The sequence below is a fragment of the Tamandua tetradactyla genome, chromosome 3 (genome assembly GCF_023851605.1).
Source record: "Tamandua tetradactyla isolate mTamTet1 chromosome 3, mTamTet1.pri, whole genome shotgun sequence".
Classification (NCBI taxonomy): Eukaryota; Metazoa; Chordata; class Mammalia; order Pilosa; family Myrmecophagidae; genus Tamandua; species Tamandua tetradactyla.
The window spans coordinates 40,658,450-40,685,877 of record NC_135329.1 but is presented as its reverse complement, the minus strand read 5'-3'; the positions used below and the strand labels follow the sequence as shown (position 1 = coordinate 40,685,877).

The window sequence follows — 27,428 nt, the reverse complement described above, 5'->3', positions numbered from 1 at the left end:
GAAGAGGGAAGAGTCTGGGTCAGAAAATTCTTTTGCTTTTAGGTGAATTTGTTTTGTACAGTGAAGTAAGGTAGGAAGAACCTTTTTAAAATATTAAGAAATTGCCATGGTATGCCAAGCCTCAACCAGCAGTATCCCAGAGAATATCCAGGGCTCTGTCTGAGGCTCTAATAGTTTCATTCAGTTTATTTCTCAGAAACCTAAACCCTTCAGATTGTTTTTATGCCAGATAGGTCCTGAAACCCAGAGCTTCCAGTCTCTCCAAGAACATCAACCAGTTGCACCCCCTACCCCATAATGTTGACATCCCTTTTCAACATGAAGACATTAGAATGGTCATTGCCCAAATATCCCTAAAGATCAAGAGAAGGAGCAAATGAAAGGGAGGGGTTGTAACAGAGAAGATAGAATTTAACAAATGAGAATGACTACTGTATCATTATTGATGTTTCCTTTTAGTCTCCAATGTTTAAGAGCAGCTCTAAGGAAATACCTGAAATTGAGGAACTGTAACCCATCCCATACTTTGAAGTTCGTTCTATACATGCTTGTTAAAATGGACTTTGTAATCTGTCACTTTTCTGCCTATGTTGTGTTTCACAGTACAAAGTGTTAAGAATGGGTTTTAACTGTGTGGTATTGAAACTTGAATTTATCTTGTCTCCTCTGCAGGCTGGCTGGTCAGAGTCTCTGTTTTGGAAGCTAAATCAGTGGCTGATGATTCACATGTTTCACTGCCGCATGATCCTAACCTACCACATGTGGTGGGTGTGCTTTTGGCACTGGGATGGTTTGATGAGCAGTCTGTATCTGCCGCATTTTGCACTCTTCCTTGTTGGACTGGCTTTGCTTACACTAATCCTTAATCCATATTGGACCCATAAGAAGACTCAGCAACTTCTCAATCCAGTGGATTGGAACTTTGCACAACCAGAAACAAAAAGCCGTCAACCTGAAAGGACCAATGGGCAAGTTCTCCAGAAGAAGAAGCAATAACTGTTTCAGGAACCAATGACTTCTGATAATACCTGCCTGCAAGATAGCAGCACACATGCTTATATGAAGTTCCTTGAAGAGTGACTTTTATGTATATATATATAAAAGGATGTGAATATTTGTGTTTATAGTCTTGTTTCTAAGTGAAATACTAATTTCGTATTTCATTAGTATTAATTTTGAAGTAGCCTTGGAGTAAACCCTTGGTTTACCTGCAGGAGCAGATTTTTGGCATTATAATTGAACTGTTTTGGTTCATTCCTGGTAGGCGTAACCGTGTTGGACCACTTTACCTCCTTTAAGAAAAGGAGTTCTTGGGATCGAGGCATTGCAGCCTGTTGAGAAGGAAGCATGGCTTTGTCTGAACACTTGGAGTAACTTCAAATTGGAAATGCTCACGTGGTAAATGTGGATGAGTCAGCGTTGATTCTTTCTATTCACACATCCACATTTTGGGTTTCTTATTCAAAAGTCAGATTCTTTCAGTTTGGAAAGAATCGGCCTAAGCTGGAAAGTGGTATGACTTGTTACCCTTACAATTTTCCAGTTGCGAAATTTTAAAACTACATGATGCAACAGTGTCATCTAGTGGCCAAGTGGTATAAAGACATTGTAAAGGCTTATAACCCCAGTAGGGAAAAAGAAACCAGTCTTGAAATCTACCCACCCTCATGTGAATGTGGGGATAAGTTAGGTCCCTCTTTTAAGAAATTTTTTTGTTGTTGTAATCAGGAAACCTTACTTAGAATGAGAATTTTTTATTCATCTTATGTCGCTCATTTGACTAAATAAGGCAGGATTTTAGTAATCAGACCTGTCTAGACTTTAGAACCTTTTAAAATTGAGGAAGTTACCTAAAGGTATCCAAATTGGGCCTAATATTTTGATGTTTCTCTGTAGATTTCAAGATATTGATCACTGTTGCCCTACATGATGTGGGCTAGTTCTGGACACATTTAGAGCTTATCATCAGTTGCAGCCTGAGATCCTTAGAAGGTTTTTTGCAACATTCCCTAGAATGGAATTCCAGAGTGCTTGGGTTAGGTCATCCTTTTCTCAACTGCCTGATAAAGTGACCTGTTTTCCCACTGGCGTCCAAGTTCTGTCACCATCAACTTAGCAGCATTATCGACAGATGTAGAAAATTTTATTTTGGCCATGAGTGTGCAATGAAAATAAAATGTATTTTTTTTTATTGAAAGCACATTGTGCTTATTGGTCCTAAAAATGATGTGACTTGCGCTGTTAGGCAGTAGTGCATTTTTATTAGCTGTGCTTTAAACTTTATAAATTATTGACTATATTTAGGTCAAGACATGTAATACCTATTTATCTTATTTGAAGAAGTGACTTAAATATTAAAATTACCCAGCAAATCATGTCCCTATAAAGATTATTCAATCAGAATCCCTGTAGCTCCGTGATGGTGTACTTGCTGAGCGGTGGTGTCCTTTCTTGCAGAAGCAGTGACAGCTGGTGTTTTCCAGCTGCGTCGGAGAAGACTCATGTAACTGATGTTTACAGGACCCAAATGGATGCCACTCCCTGTCTCTCAAAATAAATATATCTTCCTGTTTATGTCATTGTGAATGTCTTAAACTTTGAAGATAAACAATGTGATGATAAGTCTTTGTGTGTTCAGCATTCAGTTTGAAGTTTGAAATATTTAGCTGAATTTTTGTCTGACCTCCAGGAGGACGTTAACTTTTTAGGGGTTCACCCTGTGTGTCCTATTAGTTGCTTAAATGCAAAGAGACAGATACATGCCATAAAAATACTGAACGTAAGGTAACCCACTTTATTGTCTTATGCACACACTAATTCCCATTTTGACCAGGACCTTCTCAATAGTGAACACTAAAACCAGGTCGCTGGGGTAGAAAAACGTTTTTGAAACCTTAAGTTCAAGGTCATTATTGACCTTTATTACCCAGGCCATAATATTACCCAGAGACTGATATTACCTTCCAGATCTGCCCACCACTTTTCTGGGTCTCTTCACTATCATTTAATTCTCCGGTCAACTGCGTGTGTGTGGATTATAATCTGTGTCCGCGAAAAGGGAGGCACTCAACATCCAAGTGCAAAGGTGGGAGCCTAGGCTTGTCTCACTCACTGGGTGTATACTGATTGCCTTCCAGCTGCAGGTGGGTTTTGTGGGCTGTTACATGATTTAAGAGTGAGAGCAAATGTTGAAATGAGAGATTTCACCTAGCAACCAGAATTTCTGGAATCTCTTAAAAAAAAAATTCAGGTCTAGCAATGTTGCCCTTAAGTGTCAACATGATTGCAGTTATCAGAAGTGGTAAAAATAGCTTTTGCCTTTAGCCAGGCTGTGTGCTGTCCAGTTTGCCAGAATCCCTTTTTTTTTCTTTTGGTAGAGATACATTTTTCTGTACCCAGATTTATTTTCAAAGTGGGGAAAATAGGCCAAAGAGATTGAGTGATTCAATAAAAATAGGAGAGGGCATTTTCTCTGGGAAAGGAAGACTTTCTATCCCCATTCTTGTCTATCTCATCTATTCAATTATTTATTTCTCCTCAACCCTACCTTCTGTCTGCTGTGAGTGGAGCTGATACAGGGTGTATTTCTTGTTTGCTTTGTACATTTATCTGGTTGGAGCTGATATTCAGCAGCCGAATTTGTTAATCGAACCCGCAGTTGGAGTGTGGTTGAGCTCTGCCACCCTTGTTCCTAGTAGAGAGGGCTTCTGTTTCCCACTGGGGAGAGACTCTGAGTCAGCCTGCTGTGCCAGTGGGAGAGCGGCACAGCGTGGAAGAATTTACTTACAGTTCTGTGCCAATGAATTTATGTTAAGTCTCGGTCCTTCAAATTGTTCCTGGTTGGTGTGTATCTGGTCTCAGAAGTCACCCAAACAGTTGTTCCAGACAGTTCCTGGCCATTTACTAACTGCCCTAGAAGACAAACTAAATCTCACACTTTGTATACTGCCATCTTGACCTTCTCCTCCCCCACTCTTAAATGTAACATCAAGCCTATTTCTCTTCTCAGTATCCCAGTTTCCTCAAAGTATCACTGGACTTGCTATAACATGGCTCATGGTAGCTGCTTAGTGCTTATTTTTTGCTAGGCACTGTGCTAAATAACATATATGATTTCTTTATGAAGTAGGCACTATTGGTTCCCATTCTTCAGTTGAAGCTCAGGAAGGTTGCCACTTGCCCAAGGAGGCACAGCAAATAAATCAGTGCACCTGTAACCTGGGACACTTCGCCAAATGTTTAGGACAGAATATATTAAAATACTTAACAGATCTTTCCCAGGAAAAAAGTTAGTTACATCTTTGTGTAACCAGAATATCAATTCTAAGGCAGGGATTTTTGTCTGTTTTGCTCACTAATTTATTCCAAGTAGCAGTAGTGCCTGGCATAGGATAGGTGCTCAGCCATAACTGTTGAAGGAATAATCTTAATTTCCGTACATGGCAAGCAGGGCCCTGTCAGAAAACTGATGACAATTCAAAGGGGTAATTGAAGAAGGTTGATTGAAGGGTGTATTAACAGAGCAGCTAGGAAGCCACTCCCATCCTCAATTCAAGGGTTTCCTGCGGCTGGATATACCAGTGGCCACAGGAGAGGCCTCTTGACTAAATTTCAGTAATCAAAACTTAGCCCAGTGGGAAGTGAGATGGAGGAATAAATACACTCCAATTTCTTGTCAGTGCCCATGGAAACCAGCAGGCAAGGAAGCCAGGTGAAGCCATGAAGATCAGCTTACCCTTTCGTTCACACCATAGGTATAGGCATCATGTCTTTGTTTTTGCTTTATATTAGAGCGGTTGTAGGACTATAGAGATATCATACAGAAGGTACAAAAGTTCCCTCTAAAGTTTTCCCTGTTACTAACATGTTGCTTTAGTTTGGTACTGTTGTTACCATAGATGAAATGCTATCATAATTATACTATTACTCCAATCCATAGTTTACATTCAGTTTCACTCTTTCGGTTATACAGTTCTATGATTGTTTTGTTTTGTTTTGCTTTTCTTCTGGTAATAGGTATACAATTTTAGGTTGTATACATTCCCATTTTTTTTGGACTTTGTGTTAATTACATTCACTGGTGTTAATATGAATTCATTGGCATTACATTCACAGTGTTGTGCTACAGTTACCACCATCCATTACGAAAACTGTCTATCATTCCAAACTGAGACACCCTACCAGTTAAGGATTAACACCCGATTCCTGACCTACACCCAACCCCTGGGAACTGGTATTCTTGTTTTTTACTATGGATTTCCATGTTCTAATTATTTCATATCAGATCCCACAATATTTGTCTTTTTTGTGTCTACTTAGTTCACTCAACTCAACATGATGTTTTCAAGATTCATGTTGAAGCATGCATCAGAACTTCATTCTTTTGTATAGCTGAATAATATTTCATGGTATGGATATACATTTTGTTTATCCATTCATGGGTTGATGGAAACTTGGGCTGATTCCACCTTTTGGTAATTATGACTAATGCTACTATAAGTGTTAATATGTAAATCCCTACCTTCAATTCCTTTGGCTATATCCTTAGAGGTGGGATTGCCAGGTCATGTGGTAATTTTATACTTAACTTTCTGAGGAACTGCTAAATTTGTCTTTCTTACTGTGGCTGTACCATTTTATGTTCCCACCAGCAATGAATGAGTGTTCCTATTTCTTCACATCCTCTCCAACACTTGTAATTTTCCTCTTTTTAATAGGAATCAGTCTAGTGGATGTAATGAAATTTCGTTGTTTCAATTGCTGTTTCCCTAATGGCTAATTATATTGAGCATCTTTTCATGTCCGTATTGGCCATTTGTATATCTTCTTTGGAGAAATGTGTATTCAGGTCTTTTGTAGATTTTTTAATTGGGTTGTTTGTCATTTTGTTGTTGAGTTGCGGGATTTCTTTTTAGATTCTGAATGTTAAACCCTTTTTAGATTCTGGATGTTAAACATGGCTTCCAAATATTTTCTCCCATTCTGTAGATTCACTGTTTCCTTTCTTGATGAAGACCTTTGATACACAGAAGTTTTTAATTTTGCTGAAGTCCAGTTTATCTATTTTTTCTTTGATTGCCCATTCTTTTGGCATATAATCAAAAAGACTATTGCCTAACACAAGGTCTTGAAAATGTATCCCTATGCCTTGTTTTTGGAGACTTATACTGTTTTGTACAGGTTATTTAGTTACATGGGTCTTTAATCCATTTTGAGTTAATGTCTATATATGGTATGAGGTATTGAGGTCCATATCCATCCCTTGCATATGTATATCCAGTTTTCCTAATACCATTTGTAGAAGAGACTGCAATTTCCCATTTGGTACCCTTGCCAAAAATCAGTTGGTCATCGATGTGAGGGCTTCTTTATGTCTCTCTCTTGTATTTCATTGGTCTGTATGTCCTTTCTTTTGCCAGTACCATGCTATTTTGAATTTTGTGGCCTTTTAAATACATTTTAAAATCAAGGAGTATGAGTCTTACTTTGTTCTTTTTCAAACTGTTTTTGACTATATGGGACCCATTATCCTTCCATATGAATTTGAGGATTGACTTTTTCATTTCTGCAAAAAAAGACTGTTGAAATCTTGATTGGAATAGCCTTGATTTCTGTGAAGAATTGACATCTATGCTGGTGTGAAAATATTATGTACCCTGGAAAAGCTATGTTTAATCCTGATTCAATCTTGTGGGGGCAGTCATTTCTTATCATCCTGATTCAATACAGTAGGATGGCAATTTTTATTAGATTATCTCCACGGAGCTGTGGCTCTGCCTATTCCAGGTGGATTTTGATTAGTTTACTGGAATCCTTTAAAAGAGGAAACATTTTGGAGAGAACCAGAAACAACAAAAACCTCAGAGCTGACAGAGACAGAGCTGACAGAAATAACAGAAATGACAGAGCTGACAGAGAGAGAGTCAATAGAAACTTCAGAGCCAACAGAAAGGAGAGACACAGATGTTTGGAGATGCTTGGAGGCCAGAAGACATAGCTGTGTGCCTTCCCATGAGATGTTAGGCAAGCCAGAGCCTGAAGAGAGCCAAGGGAAGCCAAGAGATGAAAGCCAGCCCCATAGAGGCCAAGTGAGGAGCCCCCACAGGAACAGAAGATGAAAGAAAGAGAACCCAGGAACAAGGGAGCAGCAGATGCCAGCCACATGACTTCCCAGCTGACAGAGCTGTTCCAGACCCATACCTTCCTTGGACTAAGGTATCTTTACCTGGATGCCTTAGTTTGGACATTTTTATCGGCTTAGAACTGTAAACTTGTAACTTATTAAATTATTCCCCTTTATAAAAACCATTTCAGTTCTGGTATATCGCATTTTAGCAGCTGGCAAACCAGCACAACATCTTAATTATATTTTGCCTTCTAATTCATGAACATGTAAGGTCCTTTCACTATTGAGATTGTCTTTCATTTCTTTCTGTAAAGTTTTGTAGTTTATGTCTGTAAGACCTTTACATTCCTGGTTAAACTTATTCCTAGATATTTGTTTTTGTTTTTAGTTGCAATTGTAATTTTATGGTAGTGGAATTGTTTTCTTTATTTCCTTTTCAGATTTTTCATTACTCGTATTAGAGACACAACTGATTTTTGCATATTTATCTTGTACCCTGCCACTTTGCTGAATTCATTTATTAGTGCTAGTAGTTTTGTTATAGATTTTTCAGGATTTTCTATATGTAGGATCATGTCATCTGCAAATATGAAAAGTTTTATTTCTTCCTTTCCAATTTGGAGGACTTTTATTTCTGTTTCTTGCCTAATTGCTCTGGTTAGAACTTCCAATATCGTGTTGCATGACAGTGGTGACAGTGGGCATCCCTGTCTTCTTCCTGACCTCAGCGGGGAGACTCTAGTCTTTCACCATTGACTATGGTGTTAGCTGTGGGGTTTTGTTTATGACCTTTACCATGGTGAGGAAGCTACCTTCTATTCCCAGTATTTTATTTTTTTAGTATTTCTATCAGGAAAGGGTACTATATTTTTTCAAATGCCTTTTCTGCATCATTTGAGTTGATGATGTAGTTTTTGCTTTCATTCTCTTAATGTGGCTTATTATATTAGTTGATTTTCTTATGTTGAGCCACCCTTGCATAACTGGGATTAAACCCACTGATCATGACGTATTATATTTTTATGTGCTGTTGAGATTCAGTTTGCTGGTATTTTGTTGAGGATTTTAGTATCTCTATTCATTAGTGAGCTTGGTCTGTAATTTTCTGTTCTTGTAGTATCTTCATCTGACTTTGATAATAGGGAGATGCTGGCTTCATGAAATAAGTTTGAAGTGTCCCCTCCTCTTCAATTTTTTTGGAAGAGTTTGAGAAGAATTAGTGTTAATTCTTTTTGGAATATTTGGTAAAATTCATCAGTGAGGCCATCTGCTCCTGGGCTTTTGTTGTTTATTATTTCTGTTTCAGTCTCTTTATTTGCTGCTCATCTGGTAACATCTTTTTCTTCTTCAGTCAGACTAGACAGTTTGCGTGTTTCTAGGAATTTGTTCATTTCATCTAGGTTACCTCCTTTTTTATTCATAGTATCATCCTTTTTATTTCTGTGGGATTAGTCATAATGTCCCCCTTTCATTTCTGATTTTGGTTATTTTGTCCTCCTTTTCTTTGTTAGTCTAGGAAAGGTTTGTGGATTTTACTGATCTTTTCAAAGATCCAACTTTTAGTTTCATTAATTCTCTCAATTGCAATTTTTGTTCCATATTCCATTTATATCCACTTTGATCTTTATTTCCTTCCTTCCACTTGCTTTGGGTTTACTTTGCTCTTCTTTTTCTGTTTCCTCCAGGTATGAGATTAAACCTCTAATTCGAGATCTGACTTTTTAGAGCTATAAGTTTCTCTCTCTGAACTGCTTTTGCTGCATTCTGTAAGTTTGGGTATGTTGTGTCTTTGTTTTCATTCATTTCAAGCTATTTCCTAGTTACCATTGTGATTTCTTCTTTGACCTAATGGTTGTTTAAGAGTGTGCTGTTTTATTTCCATATATATTTGTGATTTACAGCTCTTCCTCTATCATTGCCATCTAGCTTCATTGCATTGTGGTTGGAAAAGATGCGTTATATGATTTCAGTATTTTAACATTTTGAGACTTGTCTTTGTAAGTCTTACACGTTTTTTTCCCTTGTTCTTCCTTTAATGCCTATTTTCATATTTATTTGATTTTTGTGTAGTGAAAAGTTTTGAGTCCCTACTCATTTATTTCTGTACATGTATTTCCAATATTTTCTTTGTGGTTAACATAGCGTTTAAGTTTAGCATCCTAAATCTATAAGTTGATTTGATATCAATTTAACTTTATATGGTGCTAACAAAAACCAGCAAGTCAATGCAGGAAACATATTTTACAGTCTTTGCAAATTAACCCTGCATTAGTGGGCATTCTACTTTAGAGTTTAGCCCTCTTACTAAGAAGAATAGCCCAAGGTGAAATTGCAGGGATCTATGTTTTCTGAGCATTCATCTTATCTTGTGCATGCCATTGTGAACTTAGGATTCCCCCTATTTGTAGTTTACAGGAAGATGTTGATAGAAATCAACAACAGATGGAGGGCTGGAAAATGCGTACATTTTTTGGAGGTTAAACAACACACTATTAAACAATCAAGGGGTCGAAGAAGAAATTGCAGGAGAAATCAGTAGGTAAGGAGTATTAAATATTTGAGTTCTTTCTTTTTTCATTTTATTTCTTTTTCTGGAGTGATGCAAATGTTCTAAAAATGATCAGTGTGATCAATGCACAACTATGTGATGATATTGTGAGCTATGGATTGTACAGCATCTATGGACTATATGTGTGTGAAGATTTCTCAATAACAATATTTTAAAAAGGAGAAATCAGTAAATATCTCTAGGCAAATGAAAATGAGATCACAACATGTCAAAACTTATGGGATGCAGTGAAGATAGTGCTGAGGGGAAATTTATAGCCTGAAATGCCTACATAAAAAGGAAGAAAGAGCAAAAATCAAAGACCTAACTACATACCTGGAGGAACTAGAAAAAGAACATAAAACTAATCCCAAAGCAACTAGAAAGAAATAGCAAAGATTAGAGTCGAAATTAATGAATTTGAAAACAAAACAAAAAAACAATAGAATCAACAAAACCAAAAGTTAGTTCTTTGGGAAGATCAGTAAAATTTACAATCCTTTATCTTGACTGACAAAAACTGAGAGAAGATGAAAATAAAATTGGAAATGAGAAGGGTGAATTTACTACTGACCCTACAGAAATATAAACAATCATAAGAGGATACTATGAACAATGTTAGGCAAACAGACTAGATAACTTAGATAAAATGTACAATATGCTAGAAACACACTATTCTAGTTTGCTAGCTGCCAGAATGTGATAAACCAGAAATGGAACAGCTTTTAAAAAGGGAGAATTTATCAAGTTGCAAGTTTACGGTTCCAAGGCCATGAAAATGTTTCAACTAAAGCAAGACTATAGAAATGTCTAATCTAAGGCATCCAGGCAAAGATACCTTGGTTCAAGAAGGCTGATGACATTCAAGATTTCTCCCTCAACTGGAAAGGCGCATTGCAAACATGGTGACATCTGATAGCTTTCTCTTCTGGCTTCTTGTTTCATAAAGCTCTCCCTGGGGTGTTTCCCTTCTTCAACTCCAAAATCTCTGGCTGTGTGGGCTCTTGTTGCTCTTCCAAAAATTGTTCCCTCTTAAAGGGCTCCAGTAAGCACCCCGAACTTGAATGGGTAGAAATACATCTCCATGGGAACCATCTAATCAAAAGTTACCACAATTGAATGGGTCACATCACCATGGTGCAATGGTGGTTCAGTGGCAGAATTCTTGCCTGCTGTTCTAGTTTGCTAGCTGCCAGAATGCAACACACCAGAGAAGAATTGGCTTTTAATAAAAGGGGATTTGTTTTGTTAGTTCTTCAGAGGAAAGGCAGCTAACTTTCCACTGAGGTTCTTTCTTATGTGGGAAGGCACAGGATAGTCTCTGCTGGCCTTCTCTCCAGGCCTCTGGGTTCCAACAACTTTCCCCAGGGTGATTTCTTTCGGCACCTCCAAAGGCCTGGGCTGAGCTGCAAGTGCTGAGATGAGGTATGCTGAGCTGCTTAGGCTGTGCTATGTTGTGCTCTCTCATTTAAGCACCAGCCAATTAAGTCAAACATCATTCATTGCAGCAGGCCCTCCTTCTAGCTGACTGCAGATGTAATTAGCAACAGATAAGGTTCATGTACCATTGGCTCAAGTCCACAGCAACAGCCTAAGCCTTCACTTGGCCAAGTTGACAACTAAATCTAACTACCATACCTGCCATGCCAGAGACTCGGGTTCTATTCCTAGAGCCTGCCCATGCCATAAAAAAACCTCCCAACATAGAAAATCCCAGGACCAGATGTATTTACAGGTGAATTCTATTAATTATTCCAATAAAAATTATTATCAATCCTACCAAACTCTTCAAAAATGTTTCAAAGGAGGAAATGCCACCTAACTCATTCTATGAAGCCAACATCACCCTAATACCAAATCCAGATAAAGATACTACAAGAAAAGAAAATTGCAGACCAATCTTTCTAATGAACACAGATGCAAAAATCTTTAAAAAAATACTTGCAAATCAAGTCCAACTACACATTGAAAGAATTATACACTATGATCAAGTTGTTTTTATCCTGGGTATGCAAGGGTGGTTCAAATACAAGAAAATCAATAGATGTAATATTTGTTAATGTTATGTTACATTAACAAGTCAAAAGAGAAAACCACATGATCATCTCGATTGAAAAGTATTTGATGAAATCCACCCTCCTTTCTTGATAAAAAAAACTTCAAAATTGATAATAGAAGGAACTTCCTCAACATGATAAAGGGCATATGTGTAAACTCTACAGCTAACATCATATTCAGTGTTGAAAGACTGAAAGCGTTCCCATTAAGATTGTGAACAAGACAAGGATACCCCTGCCATCACTGTTATTGACATTGAGCTAGAAGTTCTAAGTAAAGAAATTAGCATGGAAAGGAAATAAAAGGCATCCAAATCAGAAAGGAAAAAGCAAATCAATCACTCTTTGCAGGTGATATAATTCTATACCTAAACATTTACAACAAAGCTATTAGAGCTAGTAAATGGGTGCAGTGAGATACACAATTAACACACAACTCAGGAGTGGTTCTATACACAAATAATGAACAATCTAATGAGGTAATCAAGAAAAATCTCCATTTACAATAGCAACTAAAAGAATCCAATATCTAGGAATAAACTTAACCAAGGTTTTAAGGGACCTCTATTCAGAAAACTATAAAACATTACTAAAAGGAATCAAAGAAGACCTACATAAATGGAAGGACATTCCATGTTCATGGATTGGGAGACAAATATTGTGAAGGTGTCAATTCCACCCAAACAAAATTCCAACACCCTACTTTACAGAATTGGAAAAATCAATTATCAAATTTACATGGAAAGGTTAAGGGACCTGAATGCCAAAAACAAGATTTTTTTTTCATTTTTAAACAATTTTATTCACACACACATCATATAATCCAACCTAAGTCAAAAACATCTTGAGAAAGAAAAAATGACATTGGAGGACTCTCACTTCCTGATTTAAAGCACATTGCAAAGCTACAGTGATCAAAAAAGCATGGTATTGGCATAAAGATAGACATATTGGCCACTGAAATAGAATTAAAAGTTCAGATGTAGACCCTCACTTCGATGGTCAATGGATTTGTGACAAGGCTGCCAAGTCCACCTGACTGGGAGATAGCAGTCTCTTCAACAATTAGTGCTGGGAAAACTGGTATCCATATCCAAAAGAATGAAAGAGGACCCTATCTCATACCTCATATAAGAATTAACTCAGAATGGATTAAAAGGCCTAAATATAAATGTCAGGGCCATAAAAGTCCTAGAAGAAAATCTAGGGAAGCATTTTCAAGATCTTGTGGTAGTAGGGTGCTTCTTAGACCTACACTCAAAGTATGAGCAAAGAACAAAAATAGATAAATGGGACTTCCTCAAAACTGCATACTTTTGTGATACACAGGGACTTGTCAAGAAGGTGAAAGGCAAGCTACTCAAAGGAAGAAGATATTTGAAAAACACATATCCAATAAGAGTTTAAGATCCAGAATATACAAAGAGATCCTACAATTCAATAATAAAATGTCAAACAACCCAATTAAAAAATGGGCAAAAGGCTCAAATAGACATTTTCCAAAGAGTATGTACAAATGACTAAAAACACATTAAAAGATGTTCAATACCACTAGCTATTAGGGAAGTGCAAATCAAAACTGCAATGAGATATCATTTCCCACCTACTAGAATGGCCACTATTTTTAAAAACCAGAAAGCTACAAGTGTTGGAGAGTATGTGGAAACTAGAACACTTATTCACTGTTGGTGGGAATGTTGAATGATACATTTTCTCTGGAAGATAGTCTGGTGGTTCCTCAGGAAGTTGATACAGAACTGCCATATGATTTGGCAATTCCACTACTAGGTATATACTCAGAAGGACGGCAGGCAGGTTCGCAATCAGATATTTGCAGGCCAATATTGATAGCAGCATTACTCACAATTGCCAAAAGATGGAAACAAGCCAGGTATCAGGTAATAAATGGATAAATAAAATGTGCTACGTACTTATGATGAAATATTGTTTAGCCATAAGAAGAAATGAAGTCTGATGCATGTGACAACATGGGTGAACTTTGAGAACATTATGATGAGTGAAATGTCACACACATGAGGACAAATACTGTGTGACCTCACTAGTATGAACAAAATATACAAGTAAACTCATGGTATTAATATACAGAACATGGGTCAACAAAAGATAGGATGAGGGCAGAGAATGGGGAGCTGGTGCTTAATTTATGCAGAATTTGTAGTAAAGTTGATTGTAAATGTTTGGAAATAGAGGTGATTCTACACATTATTGTGATGGTAATTAACAGTGATTATTATATTATTCAAAATATCTGTCTCCTTATTGAGCCCCTGTGTAGATGTTCTGTTCATGGATGAGAGTAGTGTATTGAAGTCTCCAACTATTATTGTAAAGGTGTCTTCTTCTCCCTTCAGTGTTTTGTACTTCATATATATAACATATATATAAAGCAAAGAAAGAGAAAAGAAACAGTTTTCAAAGCAGTCTTCAACAAGTAGTTACAGGACTGATCCTAGAGTTTGTCATGGGCTACCATATGATCCTCTCAGATTTTTCCTTCTAGCTACTCCGGAATATAGGAGGCTAGAAGACATAAATATATTTTTTATCATCACAATTGATTTTTTTCTTTTTTGTGGAAAATAACATATATAGAGAAAAGCAAATTTCAAGGCACAGCACCACAATTAGTTGTAGAACATATTTCAGAGTTTGGCATAGATTACAATTCCACAATTATAGGTTTTTACTTCTAACTGCTTTAGACTAAAAGAGATATCAATTTAATGATTCAGCAAACATATTCATTTGTTAAATCCTATCTTCTCTGTATAATTCCACCACCACCTTTGATCTTTCTATCACTCTCTTTAGGGGTGTTTGATATATGACCATTCTAATTTTTCATGTTGGAAAGGTCTGTCACTATTATGGGGTAGGGAGATGGAACTATCTGAAGTTTTGGAGAAACTGGGGCTTCTAGGTTTCAGGACTTATCTGGCCCAGGGACCCATCTGGAGGTTGTAGGTTTCTGGAAAGTTACTCTAGTGTGTGGAACCCTTGGGGATGTACCTCATTTATTTTGGGGGACTCCGGAACAGTGCATAAATATTTATGATTCTTATGTCTTCTTAATGAATTGTTCCTTTTATTAATATAGTGTCCTTCTTTCTATCTTTTAATTGTTTTACATTTGAAGTCAAATGTGTCAGATATTAGTATAGCTATACCCACTCTTTTCTGATTATTGTGTGAAATATCTTTTTTCAATACCTTACTTTCAATCTGCTTCTTTCCTTAGGTCTAAAGTGAGTTTCTTGTTGACAGCATATAGATGTTGATTGTGTTTTAGTCCATTCTGCCAGTCTATGTCTTTTGACTGGGGAGCATATTAGCTAGGGTTCTCTAGAGAAACAGAATCAGCAGGAGAGATCTGTAAATATAAAATTTATAAAATTGTCTCAAGAAACCATGGGGATGCAGAGTTCAAGGTCTGTAGGGCAGGTGCAAGCTGGCAGCTCCAGTGAAGGTCCTCAACAAACTCTCAGGAAAAGCTGGCTGGACACCATTGGGATGGAAGAATTCAAGATATGTAGGGCGAGCCACGAGCTGGCAGCTCCAATGAACTCTCAGGAGAGGCTGGCTGGCTGAAGCAGGAAAAGCGATCGTCTCTTCTGAATCGTCCTTAAAAGCCGTCTGGTGATTAGATTAAGCATCATTCATTGCAGAGGACAATCCTCTTAGCAATCAGATGTGGATGCAACCAATATGGTCATGATTGAAGTTCATGAAATGTACTTATAGCAACAGATGGGCCAGCGCTTGCCGGACCAGACAACCGGGCACCACCACCTGGCCAAGTTGACACATGAATCTGACCATGACATTCCACTCCTTGTCAACTTGACAGCTATACACATCACCTTAAACATACTTAATCTCTAAATAGAAAACAATAACAGATACATTTTTTTCCTCATTTAACTGTTGAGCTATACTCAACTATCCTGCATACATCCAGAAATGCATTAAATCTGTCCAGAATGGGGTGCAAGTCCTTGGGTAATATTCACTCTTAAACTTGATATCTTACAACTTAAATACTATTAAAAAAAAAAAACAGCTTATGGGTGGGCCACGGTGGCTCAGCAGGCAAGAATGCTTGCCTGCCATGCCAGAGGACCTGGGTTCGATTCCCAGTGCCTGCCCATGTATATATAAAAAAAAAAAAAACAGCTTATGTCATATGATAAAGAGGATAAAATAATGAAGAAAACAAAGATATTTGATTTATGTATAAATACATAGATACTAATTACAAAGCAGGGAAGAAATAGTCATACCATTACAGTACTCATTTCTGTGACTGATCACGTGGTCGTAGTTCATATTTATCGCTACCTTCTCTACCTTCTCCCATTACCCATTCCATGTTCCCTTTACCCTCAGCAAGCACTTCAGCTGGCTGTCATTCTTTGCCTAGTGGGGTGACCCAAACCTTCATTCCTTAAATTTCAGAGCCATTGGTAGTCCTTCCTGGATTGGGTTATTGAAGTTTTCCAATGACTTTTATCACAGAGCATGGTAGTGCTAAAAGATGCCCCAGGGGATCCCTTATATTCCAGAAAAACTCTTCTTTACCTCCACTGTGTAGTTACAGTCATATTTCCCCCTGAAAGTCTGGATCAATCACCCCAGCCAGTAAAGTAATCCCCTTCCTGGTTTGTTGATCCAGGGGCATGAGTAGCCCACAGTGACCAAATGGCAGTCTTAGATTGTAGTTTAATGAAAGCATTGTTCTTTCTGCTGGTGGAAGCACTCCCCCTTCTGGAACTAAAACCTGTAGACCAGCAGAGCTCAAGGTCATAGGGACAGGAAGCAAAACTTTTCCTAGTGGATCATTAGGGGTAATAGTGAGTTGTGCCACTCCCATTTCCACCCCTTGATTCCTGGCCCATGGATCCTATCTATGAGAGAAACAGCACCATACAGTGGATGCTGATTCATAGTATACACAGCTTCCTGGAGAACATCACCCCAGCCCTGCAAGGTATTGCCGCCTAGTTAGCCCCGTAATTGAGTTTTCAAAAGGCCATTCCACCATTCTATGAATGAAACTGCCTCTGGATGATGGGGAACATGATAAGACCAGAGAATTCTATGAGCATGTGCCCATTTCTGCACTTCATTTGCTGTGAAGTGGGTTTCTTGATCAGAAGCAATGCAATGTGGAATACCATGATGATATTTAAGGTAGCCTATAAGTCCATGGATAGTAGTTTTGTCATTGCATTCAGGCAAAGCAAACCCATGTCCAGAGTATGTGTCTATTACAATTGCAACAAATCACTACCCTTTCCATGATGGAAGTGGTCCAATGTAACCTGCCACCATGTAGCCAGCTGATCACCTCGGGGGATGATGCCATAATGGGGGCTGAGTGTGGGTCTTTGCTGCTGGCAGATTGGGCACTTAGCAGTGGCTATAGCCAGATCAGCCTTGGTGAGTGGAAGTCTATGTTGCTGAGCCCATGCATAATCTCCATCCCTGCCATCATAACCACTTTGTTCATGAGCCCATTGGACAATGACAGGAGTTGCTGGGGAAAGAGGCTAACTAGTATCCAAAGAATGGGTCATCTTATCCACTTGATTATTCAAACCTTCCTCTGCTGAAGTCACTCTCTGGTGCACATTCACATGGGACACAAATATCTTCATGTTTTTAGCCCACTCGGAAATGTCTATCCACAATCTATTCCTCAGACCTCTTTGTCACCAATTTTCCAATTGTGCTCTTTCCAAACCCCTAACCATTCAGCCACACCATTAGCAACAGCCCATGAGTCAATATACAAATGCACCTCTGGCCAGTACCCCTTCCAAGCAAAATGAACAACCAGGTGCACTGCTTGAATTTCTGACCACTTGGAGGATTTCCCCTCACCACTGTCCTTCAAGGACATCCCAGAAAGGGGTTGTAGTGCTACAGCTGTCCACTTTTGGGTGATATCTGCATATCATGCAGAACCATCTGTAAACCAGGCCCAAGTTTTTTCTTCCTCAGTCAACTCACTGTAAGTAACTCCCCAAAAGGCCATAGCTCTGGTCTGGGAAAGAGAAGGTATTGTGGCAAATGTGCAGACCATGGGCATTTGGGCCACTTCCTGTTGAAACTTACTTGTGCCTTCAGGACCTGCTCTGGCTCTATCTTGTATATACCATTTCCATTTTATGATGGAGTGCTGCTGTGCATGCCCAAATTTATGGCTTGGTGGGTCAGACAACTCCCAGCTCATGACAGACCACTCAGGTCTCATGGTAACTTGGTGGCCTGTGGTTAAGCATTCAGTCTCATCTAAGGCCCGGTAGCAGGCCAAAAGCTGTTTCTCAAAAGGAAAGTAGTTATCTGCAGCAGATGGTAAGGCTTTGCTCCAAATCCTAAGGGTCTGCATTATGGTTCTCTACAGGAGCCTGCCAAAGGCTCCAGAGAACATCTCTATTTGCCACTGACACTTTCAGCACCATTGGATCATATGGTCCAAGTGGCAGAGCAGCTTGTACAGCAGCCTGGATCTGTCACAGGGCCTCCTCTTGTGCAGGACCCCACTCAAAATTAGCTGCTTTTTTAGTCACTTGATAAATGGGCAGGAGTAGCACACCCAAATGAGGAATATGTTGTCACCAAAATCCAAAGAGATCAACTAGGCATTGTGCCTCTTTTTTGGCCATAGGAGGGGCCAGATGCAGCAACTCATCCTTCCTTCAACTTAGAAGGGATTTCTTGACATGCCCCACACTACTGGACACCTAGAGATTTCACTGAGGTGGAAGGCCCCTGTATTTTTGTCGGATTCATCTCCCAACCTCTGACACACAAATGCTTTACTATTAAGTCTAGAGAAGTTACTACTTCTTGCTCACTAAGTCCAATCAACATGATAGCAATAATATATGGAACCAGTGTGATGTCTTATGAGAGGGAGAAACAATCAAGGTCCCTGTGAACAACATTATGACATAGGGATAGAGAGTTTATATACCCCTGAGGTAGTCCATTGAAAATATATTGGGGACCTTGCCAATTGAAAGCACACTGTTTCTGGTGGTCCTTCCTAACAGCTATTGAGAAAAAAGCATTTTCCCGATCAATAGCTGCATACCAGGTACCAAGGGATGTAATAACTTGCTCAAGCAATGATAGCACATCTGGAACAACAGCTGCAATTGAAGTTTCCACCTGGTTGAGCTTACGATAATCCACTGTCACCCTCCAAGACCCATCTGCTTTCTGCACAGGCCAAGTAGGAGAGTTGAATGGAGATGTGGTGGGAATCAACACCCCTGCATCCTTCAAGTCCAGTATTGCTTCTGATTTGCTATTTTGCTAGATAGGGGCAGTTTCTAGTGACTTCCACTTGGCCTTTCCTACCATAATAGCCCTTACTCCATGAGTCAGAGAGCTAATGTGGGGATTCTGTTAGTTGCTCAGCATCTCTATTCCAATTACGCATTCTGGAACTGGGGAAATAACAACAGAATGTGTCCGGGAACACACTGGACCCACTGTGAGATGGACCTGAGCTAAAACTCCATTAATCACCTGACCTCCATAAGCCCCCACTCTGACTGGTGGACCAGAGTGATGTTTTGGGTCCCCTGGAATTAATGTCACTTCTGAACCAATGTCTAATAATTCTTAAAATATCTGATCATTTCCTTTTCCCCAGTGCACAGTTCCCCTGGTAAAAGGCCACTGGTCTCCTTGGGGAAGGCCTGGAGGAAGATTAACAGTATAAATTTGTGGCATGTAATAGAGTCCTCCCTCAAAGGGTCCTGGCCTCCCCCTCATTCTAGGGGCTCTGGGTCAGTAAACCATCTCAAGTCTGGAAATTGATTAAGGCGCCATGACCCTCTGTTTTTGTAATTCAAGTTAGACTTCTGTTCACTTGACTTAGAACTCTTCTGCTTTTATAGCTCAAACAAGAATTTAGTAGATTGTCCATCTATGTACTTCTAGGTACTTCATGATCTACTAGCCAACACCACAAGTCTCTGCAAGTCAGATTATTTTGATTCCTGCTTTGAGTCTGCTGTCCATTATGATAGCCATGGCCATCTTGTGTTTGGTGATCAAGTGCTGCCACCTGGCTTCTGCCACCTCAGGATCTAATTATCCCCACTGTGTTTAAGGATTCCAGCTCAGTGACAGCAGTGCCCATGGTAATATTTGACCAACAGAGAAGAGTGACTACAGAGCTCACAAATTTATTTCTCACAGTTCTGGTAAAAGGTGCATCCTCTGGACATTCCTGGGGTGTAAGAGCAGGCTTCCCATGATAAATTCACTCTAACTTTCCAACCTCTCTAAGTCGTTGGATCCCCTCATCTACATTATACCAGGACAGTTCTGGCATTTCAACCTCAGGTAATGTCAACCACCTTTTGATCCATGTTTCAGCCAACCATCCAAACAGTTACTGCCTTTTCTAACCCCTCAAGCTACAATATTGAATGCAGAATCTCTGCTTAGTGGGCCCATATCAATAAATTCAGTCTGATCCAGGTTTATATTCCTTCCACTATTATCCCACACCCTTAAAATCCATTCCCACACATATTCCCCTGATTTCTTTCTATATAAATCAGAAAACTCACACAGTTCTTTGGAGTATAGCATACCTACTCATGGGTGACATTTTGTACCTCACCTTTTGGGGCCTGTTGGCACTTCAGTCCAGTTATAGATCTGGAAGAAAAGAGGGGTAGTAGGGTAGGTCATGAAAAGAATTATAAGTATCTTCCAAGCCAATTGCTTCAGGGCATCTATTTACAGTTTCATCTGGTGAAACAGGATTAATCACTCCAGGCAGAGAAGCAAGGGCTATTTCTCCATGGGGGGTAATTATGTGCTTCACAGGCACTGAAGGGTTAATCCCTTCAGGTGAGGTTAGGTGGCCAACTCAGGGCAGGCTGGAGGTGGGGCGGCTATGTCCTCAGGGCAGACTATTACACAGTTATCTAGAAAAGACTCAGCATGATCTAGGGTTTCAATATCTCCACAATCATCACTATCAATCCATGTCACCATCCCATTTTTCAGCGTTCCAATCCTTTCCTATTAATGCCTTCACTTTAATGGCAGACACCATGTAAGATTGAGATTTCAGTTTATGTTGTAAAGTTGCTACTCTAACAATGAAACTCTGAGTCTTATTTTCAGAGATCTCAAGTCTGTGGCTACAGGAAATAGATTTTCTTCAGGGCACTCAGAAACTTTTACATATATCATACGGAGCATAAGCTTCTCATTTGAAGCCTTCATCTCAATCCTTTTCTTCATCAATGCATACAGCATATCTAACAACAACCAGCCAACATCTCTATACCTCTTAAATCCACAAAACTCCATAAGGGTGTCAAAAACAGTATCATCTACAGCCTGGCTTTGTATAAGTGAACAATTAGCAGAGTTGAATGGTGATATTTTGATGATCTCTTTTGCCAGTTCACCCCATGGATTGGCAGTGTCATCCTGACTGTGGGAAACAGAGTCATTAGTGCCTTTGAGTCTAGTCAGAATAGAAAAGCAATAATAAAAACCCATTTTTAAGATTCTATTTCTTAAGAACCATTCCCAGTACCAAGCTGTATTAGGTATGGTTCTCTAGAGATGCAGAATCAGCAGGAGACATCTGTAAATATAAATTTTATAAAAGGGTCTCACATAACCATGGGGATGTAGAGTCCAAGGTCTGTTGGGCAGGTCATGAGCTGACAGCTCCAATGAAGATCCTCAACAAACTCTCAGGAGAGGCTGGCTGGACAATCACGGGGATGTAAGAGTCCAAGACTTGTAGGGCAGGCCATAAGCTGGCAGCTCCAATGAAGGTCCTCAGTGAACTCTCAGGAGAGGCTAGCTGGCTGAAGCAGGGAGTGATTGTCTCTTCTGAATCCTCCTTAAAACCTTACGGTGATTAGATTAAGCAACACTCATTGCAGAAGACACTCCTCTTAACTGATTGCAAGTACAACCAGTTGGGGATGCAGCCAACGTGGTCATGATTTAAATCCATGAAATGTCCTCATAGCAACAGACAGGCCCGTGCTTGCCTGACGAGACAACTGGGCACCACCACCTGGTCAAGTTGACACATGAACCTGACCATGACAGTGAGTTTAATCCATTAACGTTTGATATTATTACTGTAAAGGCAGTACTTTCTTATACCATTTTGTCTTTTTTTCCCTTTTTACCCTTACTGAATGTTTTCATTTGTACACTTTTCTCCAGACTTCTCTCTCCTGTCTTTTCCTCTCTGTTTGTAATGCTCCCTTTAGTATTTTTTGTAGAGCTAATCTCTTAGTCACAAACTAAGTGATTGTTTGGAATATTTTAAGCTCCCTCTCATTTTTGAAAACAGTTTTGCTGGGTATAGAATTCTTGGTTGGCAGTTTTTCTCTTTCAGAATCTTTAATATATCGTATTACATATTTCATGTATCTTGAATATATCACCGCCTTCTCACCTCCATGGTTTCTACTGAGAACCCTCCACATAGTCTTATTGAGCTTCCCTTGTATGTGATGGATCACTTTTCTCTTGCTGCTTTTAGAATTCTTTCTTTGTATTTGGCATTCGACAAACTGGTAAATCAATCATTGTATTCAAATAGGTCTTTGTGGATCTATTTTTGTTGGAGTACATTGCACTTTTTGGATCTGTAATTTTATGTCTTTCATAAGAGATGGGAAATCCTCAGTGCTAATTTCCTCATTATTCCTTCTGCCCTTTTTTCCTTCTCTTCTCCTTCTGGACTGCCCATAACATGTGTATTCATGGGCTTCATTTAATCATTCTATTCCCTGAGACCTTGCTCATATTTTTCCATTCTTTTCCCTACTTGTGTGTGTGTGTGTGTGTGTGTGTGTGTGTAGGAGTTCACATCTGTTCTCTAGTTCACAATTCCTTTCTTCTGCCTCTTCGAATCTGCTGTTGTAAATCTCCACTGTGCTTTTCATCTCTTCTTTTCTGCCTTTCATTCCTGTAAGTTCTGCCATTTGTTTTTTCAAACTTTTGTGTTCTTCTTTATGTTCTATCAATGTCTTCTTTATGTCTTTCATCTCTTTTGCCTTGTTGATTTGATTTTTTATTTGGTTTAGCATACTTAACTGAGCATTATTTAGTTGTTTCAACTCATGTATCTCAATTGAAGTGTTAGTTTGTTCCTTTGGGCCGTATCTTCATTTTTGTTAATATGACTTGTAATTTTTTGTTGATGTCCTAGTATCTGATTTCCTTGATTGGCAAAGCTCACTTAAAAAATTCATTTACTATGGATAACTTTTAACGTTTTTATTTGGAGCCAGTTACAGGGACTGTAGATGGGCTCAGCCAACATAAATCCTTAAATCAATTTGTCCTCTGAAAACTCAGTTTTCCTGTCTCCTCGCAACTCCACATACCACTGTTTCGGCCAATGAAAAATAACAAGGGGTTGCTCGGGTGGATTTGTTTTCCTTTGCAAAGCAAACCTTGAAAGAAGAAAGCCATTCATCCCTAACCTTTTTGCCTTAAATGCAGTCATGATGCCTACTGGTACACCAGCTTTTCTCAAGAGGGAAAAGCATGAGGATCAAAATCAACACAGCAAGTATAGTGGAGCAGAAAGAGACAAGTGGCACTGCTGAAGTGCCAGAGAAGCCTTGAAATGCCTGCCTCTGAACTCCATGTAATGACAGGAAAATAAACTGCTTTAGCCACTGTACTAGTGGTTTCTGTTACTTTTAGTAATGATCCTGGTACAGAGTATCAATTAGAGCAATGCCCTAATTAAAAATACTAATCTTTGACAACTTTCAGCCCATATATGTGTATATCATCTTTCATTTTGGGGTTCAAATGAACAGGTTTTAATAATTAGAGAGCCCTTGATAGAAAACATTTCCAATCTGAAATTGCAGACCTGATGGGAAGAGAGACATAGAAGGGAACACTAAACTCACACTCCCTCGTCTGAGAAGCCTTGGAAATTATGGCCTCAAAAAGGCTCTTCATTTTTGAAAGTGTTGTATTTCATTGTGCTTAAAATTTTGTTTTTAAAGGGTTGCATTTCATTTCATTATTAATTTTTAACTTTTTATTTTGAACTAATTTCAGACTTACGAAGAACTTGGTGAAAAAGTAAAAAATTCCCAGTGACTTTTTACTCATCATCACCAACTGTAACATTTTGCTACATTTGTTATAGCAGTCTCTCTTTCAATCTCTCTTTCTCTCTTTAACTGTTTAACTTCATGTCCCTTACCCATTCATTTTTCAGTGTATATTCCAAAAAAACAAGGATATCCTCTTATGTAACTATAGGAGTTAACAAATTCAATAAATTTAACACATATCACACTATTTTAATCTAATCTATAGTTCATATTACAAGTTTGACAATGTCCCAATTATGTCTTTTACATTATTTTCTCCCCTGATGCAGGATCCAGTCCAGGATCATATATTGTATTTAGTTTTTGCATCAAATAAACCTTCAGTCTGCAACAGTGCCCAGCTTTTCTTTGTCTTTAATGATATTGATTTTTAAAGAATACTAGCCACTTATAGAATATCCTTCAATTTGTGTTGATCTGATATTTTCTCAGGATTAGATTTGGGTCATGCATTTTTGCATGGAGTACTATGTAAATGACTTTTTGGGGGTGTCCAATTCAGAGGCATCTGTTTGCTTATCCCTTATTGATAGTGTTAATTTTGGCCACTGGATCAAGATGTTATCTGGTTTCTTCACTGAATAATTATTATCTTACTTTTTAAAATTAATAAATAATCTGTGAGGAAAGCTATTGAAGTGGTTTAAAAATTCTGTATTTCAATAAAACTGTTCCCACCTCTAGATTTAGCATCCATTGGTGCTAAATTATGTTTGCATCACACATGAATCCACTTTTACTGTGATGGTTGAAAAATGTTAATTTTCTAATTCCATTACTCCTTCCATATGTATTAGCATTCATTCTTCACGAAAAAGAGCTTTACGCTCTTTCCATTTTTTATTTATTATCAATCTGAATTCATGGGCCCTTACTTTGCTCTATAACTTTACTATATTTAATAATGGATTATAATTCCTTATTGTCTTTATTTATTTTGATGTTCAAATTGTCCCAGATATGCCAGGGGGAGCTTTTGAAACTGGCTTCCATGTCCTTTTTCATGCCCCATCCCCTTTTTGAGCACGTCCTTATTATTTAATGCAACAATGATTTTCCTTCTCTGCCTCACCACTGGAATCATCTGTTTTTCCATAGCTCCTGGTTCTCTTTAGTAAGGAATTGTATTTAGAAATTAAGCGATGGTGTTCTAGTTTGCCAGCTGCCGGAATGCAGCACACCAGAGACAGATTGGCTTATAATAAAAGGGGATTTATTTTGTTAGTTCTTCAGAGGAAAGGCAGCTAACTTTCCACTGAGGTTCTTTCTTACTTGGAAGGCACAGAGTGATCTCTGCTAGCCTTCTCTCCAGGCCTCTGGGTTCCCACAACTTTCCCCGGGGTGATTTCTTTCTGCATCTCCAAAGGCCTGGGCTGAGCTGCAAGTGCCGAGATGAGGAATGCTGAGCTGCTTGGCTGTGCTACATTGCGATCTCTCATTTAAGCACCAGCCAATTAAGTCAAACGTCACTCATTGCAGCAGACACGCCTCCTAGCCGACTGCAGATGTAATTAGCAACAGATGAGGTTCACATACCATTGGCTTATGTCTGCAGCAACAAAACTAGGTATGCTCACCTGGCCAAGTTGACAACTGAATCTAACTAACACAGATGGGTATTGATGTACCCATTGCTAGTGGGCCATCATAACTGCTAGACCTTCTAGCTCCAATTTCAATACAACTCCCAGGGCATTTCCTTGCCTTCCCCTACTTCATGCTTTATGTCACGTCATGCATGGTGAGAACCCTGGCTCACCCAGCATCAATATAATGACACATGGCTGAAACATACAATACAAAATACTTTCATAATTGTACCCACATGACTATAAAAAACAAGCCTACTAAGAAGAGTTTGAGATTTGTTTGCAGTTTTTTTTCTCTTTGTATGAGGGAATATAGTCAAAGTGCTATGTTTACAAGGTACTTAAACAGGCTTTTCCCTGATCCCTTTTCAGATGATTATATCATTCATTAAAACACAGTTGGGTTCATTTGCTTCAGTTTACATTCAGTTTTAGAGTTTTCTTTGTTCTTGTTAATTTACTTTTTTTCAATATGTAAAATATTATCATCAGGTTGCATGGATAGTTCAGTGGTAGAATTCTTGCCTGCCATGCAGGAGACCCAAGTTCAATTCCCAGCCCAGGCACTCCAAAAAATAAAAATAAAAATAAAAAGATCAACAAATGCTGTGATAGCATATAGTCACATGGAAAAAGAATGAAATGTGACCCCCACCATATAGCACACACAAAAATATATATATTATCATGACTTCAAAAGTCAAACTATCAAAAAACTATGCCCAGAGAAACATTATTCCATTTCCTCCATTCTGTTCTCTCCTCCTTTTGTAGATAAACAATTTCCCTCATTTTAGCAGCTTTATTGAACTATAATTCACATACCATACAATTCACCAATTTAAAGTGGTAAAATTCAATGGCTTTTAGTATTCACAGAATTGTGAATCATAAAAATAAACAATTTTATATTATTTTCCTCACCCCCCAAAGAAACCCCATACCCATAAGCAGTCATTTCCCATTTCCCCCACACTCCTTCCTCAGTCAAAGGAAACCATTGATCTACTACATATTTGCCTGTTCTGAACATTTAATATAAATGGAATCAAACAATATGTGGTCTTTGTGACTGGTTCCTTTCGTATTTGTGTACAAGTTTTTGTGTGGACATACAGTTGTTCTTTCTCTTGGGTTTATAATGAATGGAACTGCTAGGTCACACAGTAACTCTATGTTTAAACATATGAGGAACTGCCAGACTGTTTTTCACTGGCTACACCATCTTACATTCCCATCAGCAATGTGAGAGGATTCCAGTTTCCTCTTCACCAACATTTATTATCTTTTTTATTCATGTCTTTGTAGATACGAAGTGATATCTCCTCGAAATTTTGAATTTCATTTCCCTGATGGCTAAAGATATTCAATGTCTTTTTGTATGCTTATGGATAATTTGTATATCTTCTTTAGAGAAATGTCTACTCAGATCCATTATCTATTCTTTAATTGGGTTATTGGTCCTTTTATTGCTGAGTTGTAGGAGTTCTTTATGTATTCTGCATACCTGTCCCTTATCAAATGTATGATTTGCATTTTTTCTCCCGTCTGGGCATTGTCTTTTTCACTAGTATCCTTCGAAGCACAAAAGTTTTTATTTTTCTTTTGATGCTTGTGTTTTTAGTGTTATGTCTAAGAAAGCGTTTCCTATTCAGGAACACAAAGGTTTACACCTATATTTTATTCTGAAGATTTATAGTTTTACTGCTAACATTTAGTTCTATGGTCCATTCTAAGTTAAGTTTTGTGATTTATGGTGTGATTTTTGTGTATGATATGAGGAAGGGTTTTAGTTTGTTAATGTTGCCAGAATGCAATATGCCGAAAATGGGCTGGCTCTTATAAAGGGGATTTATTAAATTACAAGTTTACAGTTCTAAGGACATAAAAGTGTCCAAACTAAGGCATCCACAGAAAGATACATTGATTCAA

At 38.5% G+C, this 27,428-nt stretch overlaps 1 protein-coding gene across 5 annotated transcripts in view; it reads left to right on the top strand.

Annotated features, from left to right (window-relative positions):
• CLN8 (CLN8 transmembrane ER and ERGIC protein) overlaps positions 1-23,469 on the top strand; it is a 53,877-nt gene extending 30,408 nt beyond the window's left edge. For 4 of the 5 annotated variants that reach the window (XR_013172472.1, XR_013172473.1, XR_013172474.1 and 1 more), the window contains exons 3-4: positions 673-3,085; positions 23,273-23,469. Coding sequence is in view for 1 of the 5 variants with exons in the window: in XM_077153012.1 (XP_077009127.1) it covers positions 673-996 (324 nt within the window). In the remaining 4 variants the exon portion in view is untranslated. Of the gene's footprint in view, positions 1-672; positions 6,652-23,272 lie in introns of those variants that run through there. The other variant, XM_077153012.1, reaches the window with a different exon arrangement.
• The last annotated feature ends 3,959 nt before the right edge of the window (positions 23,470-27,428 follow it).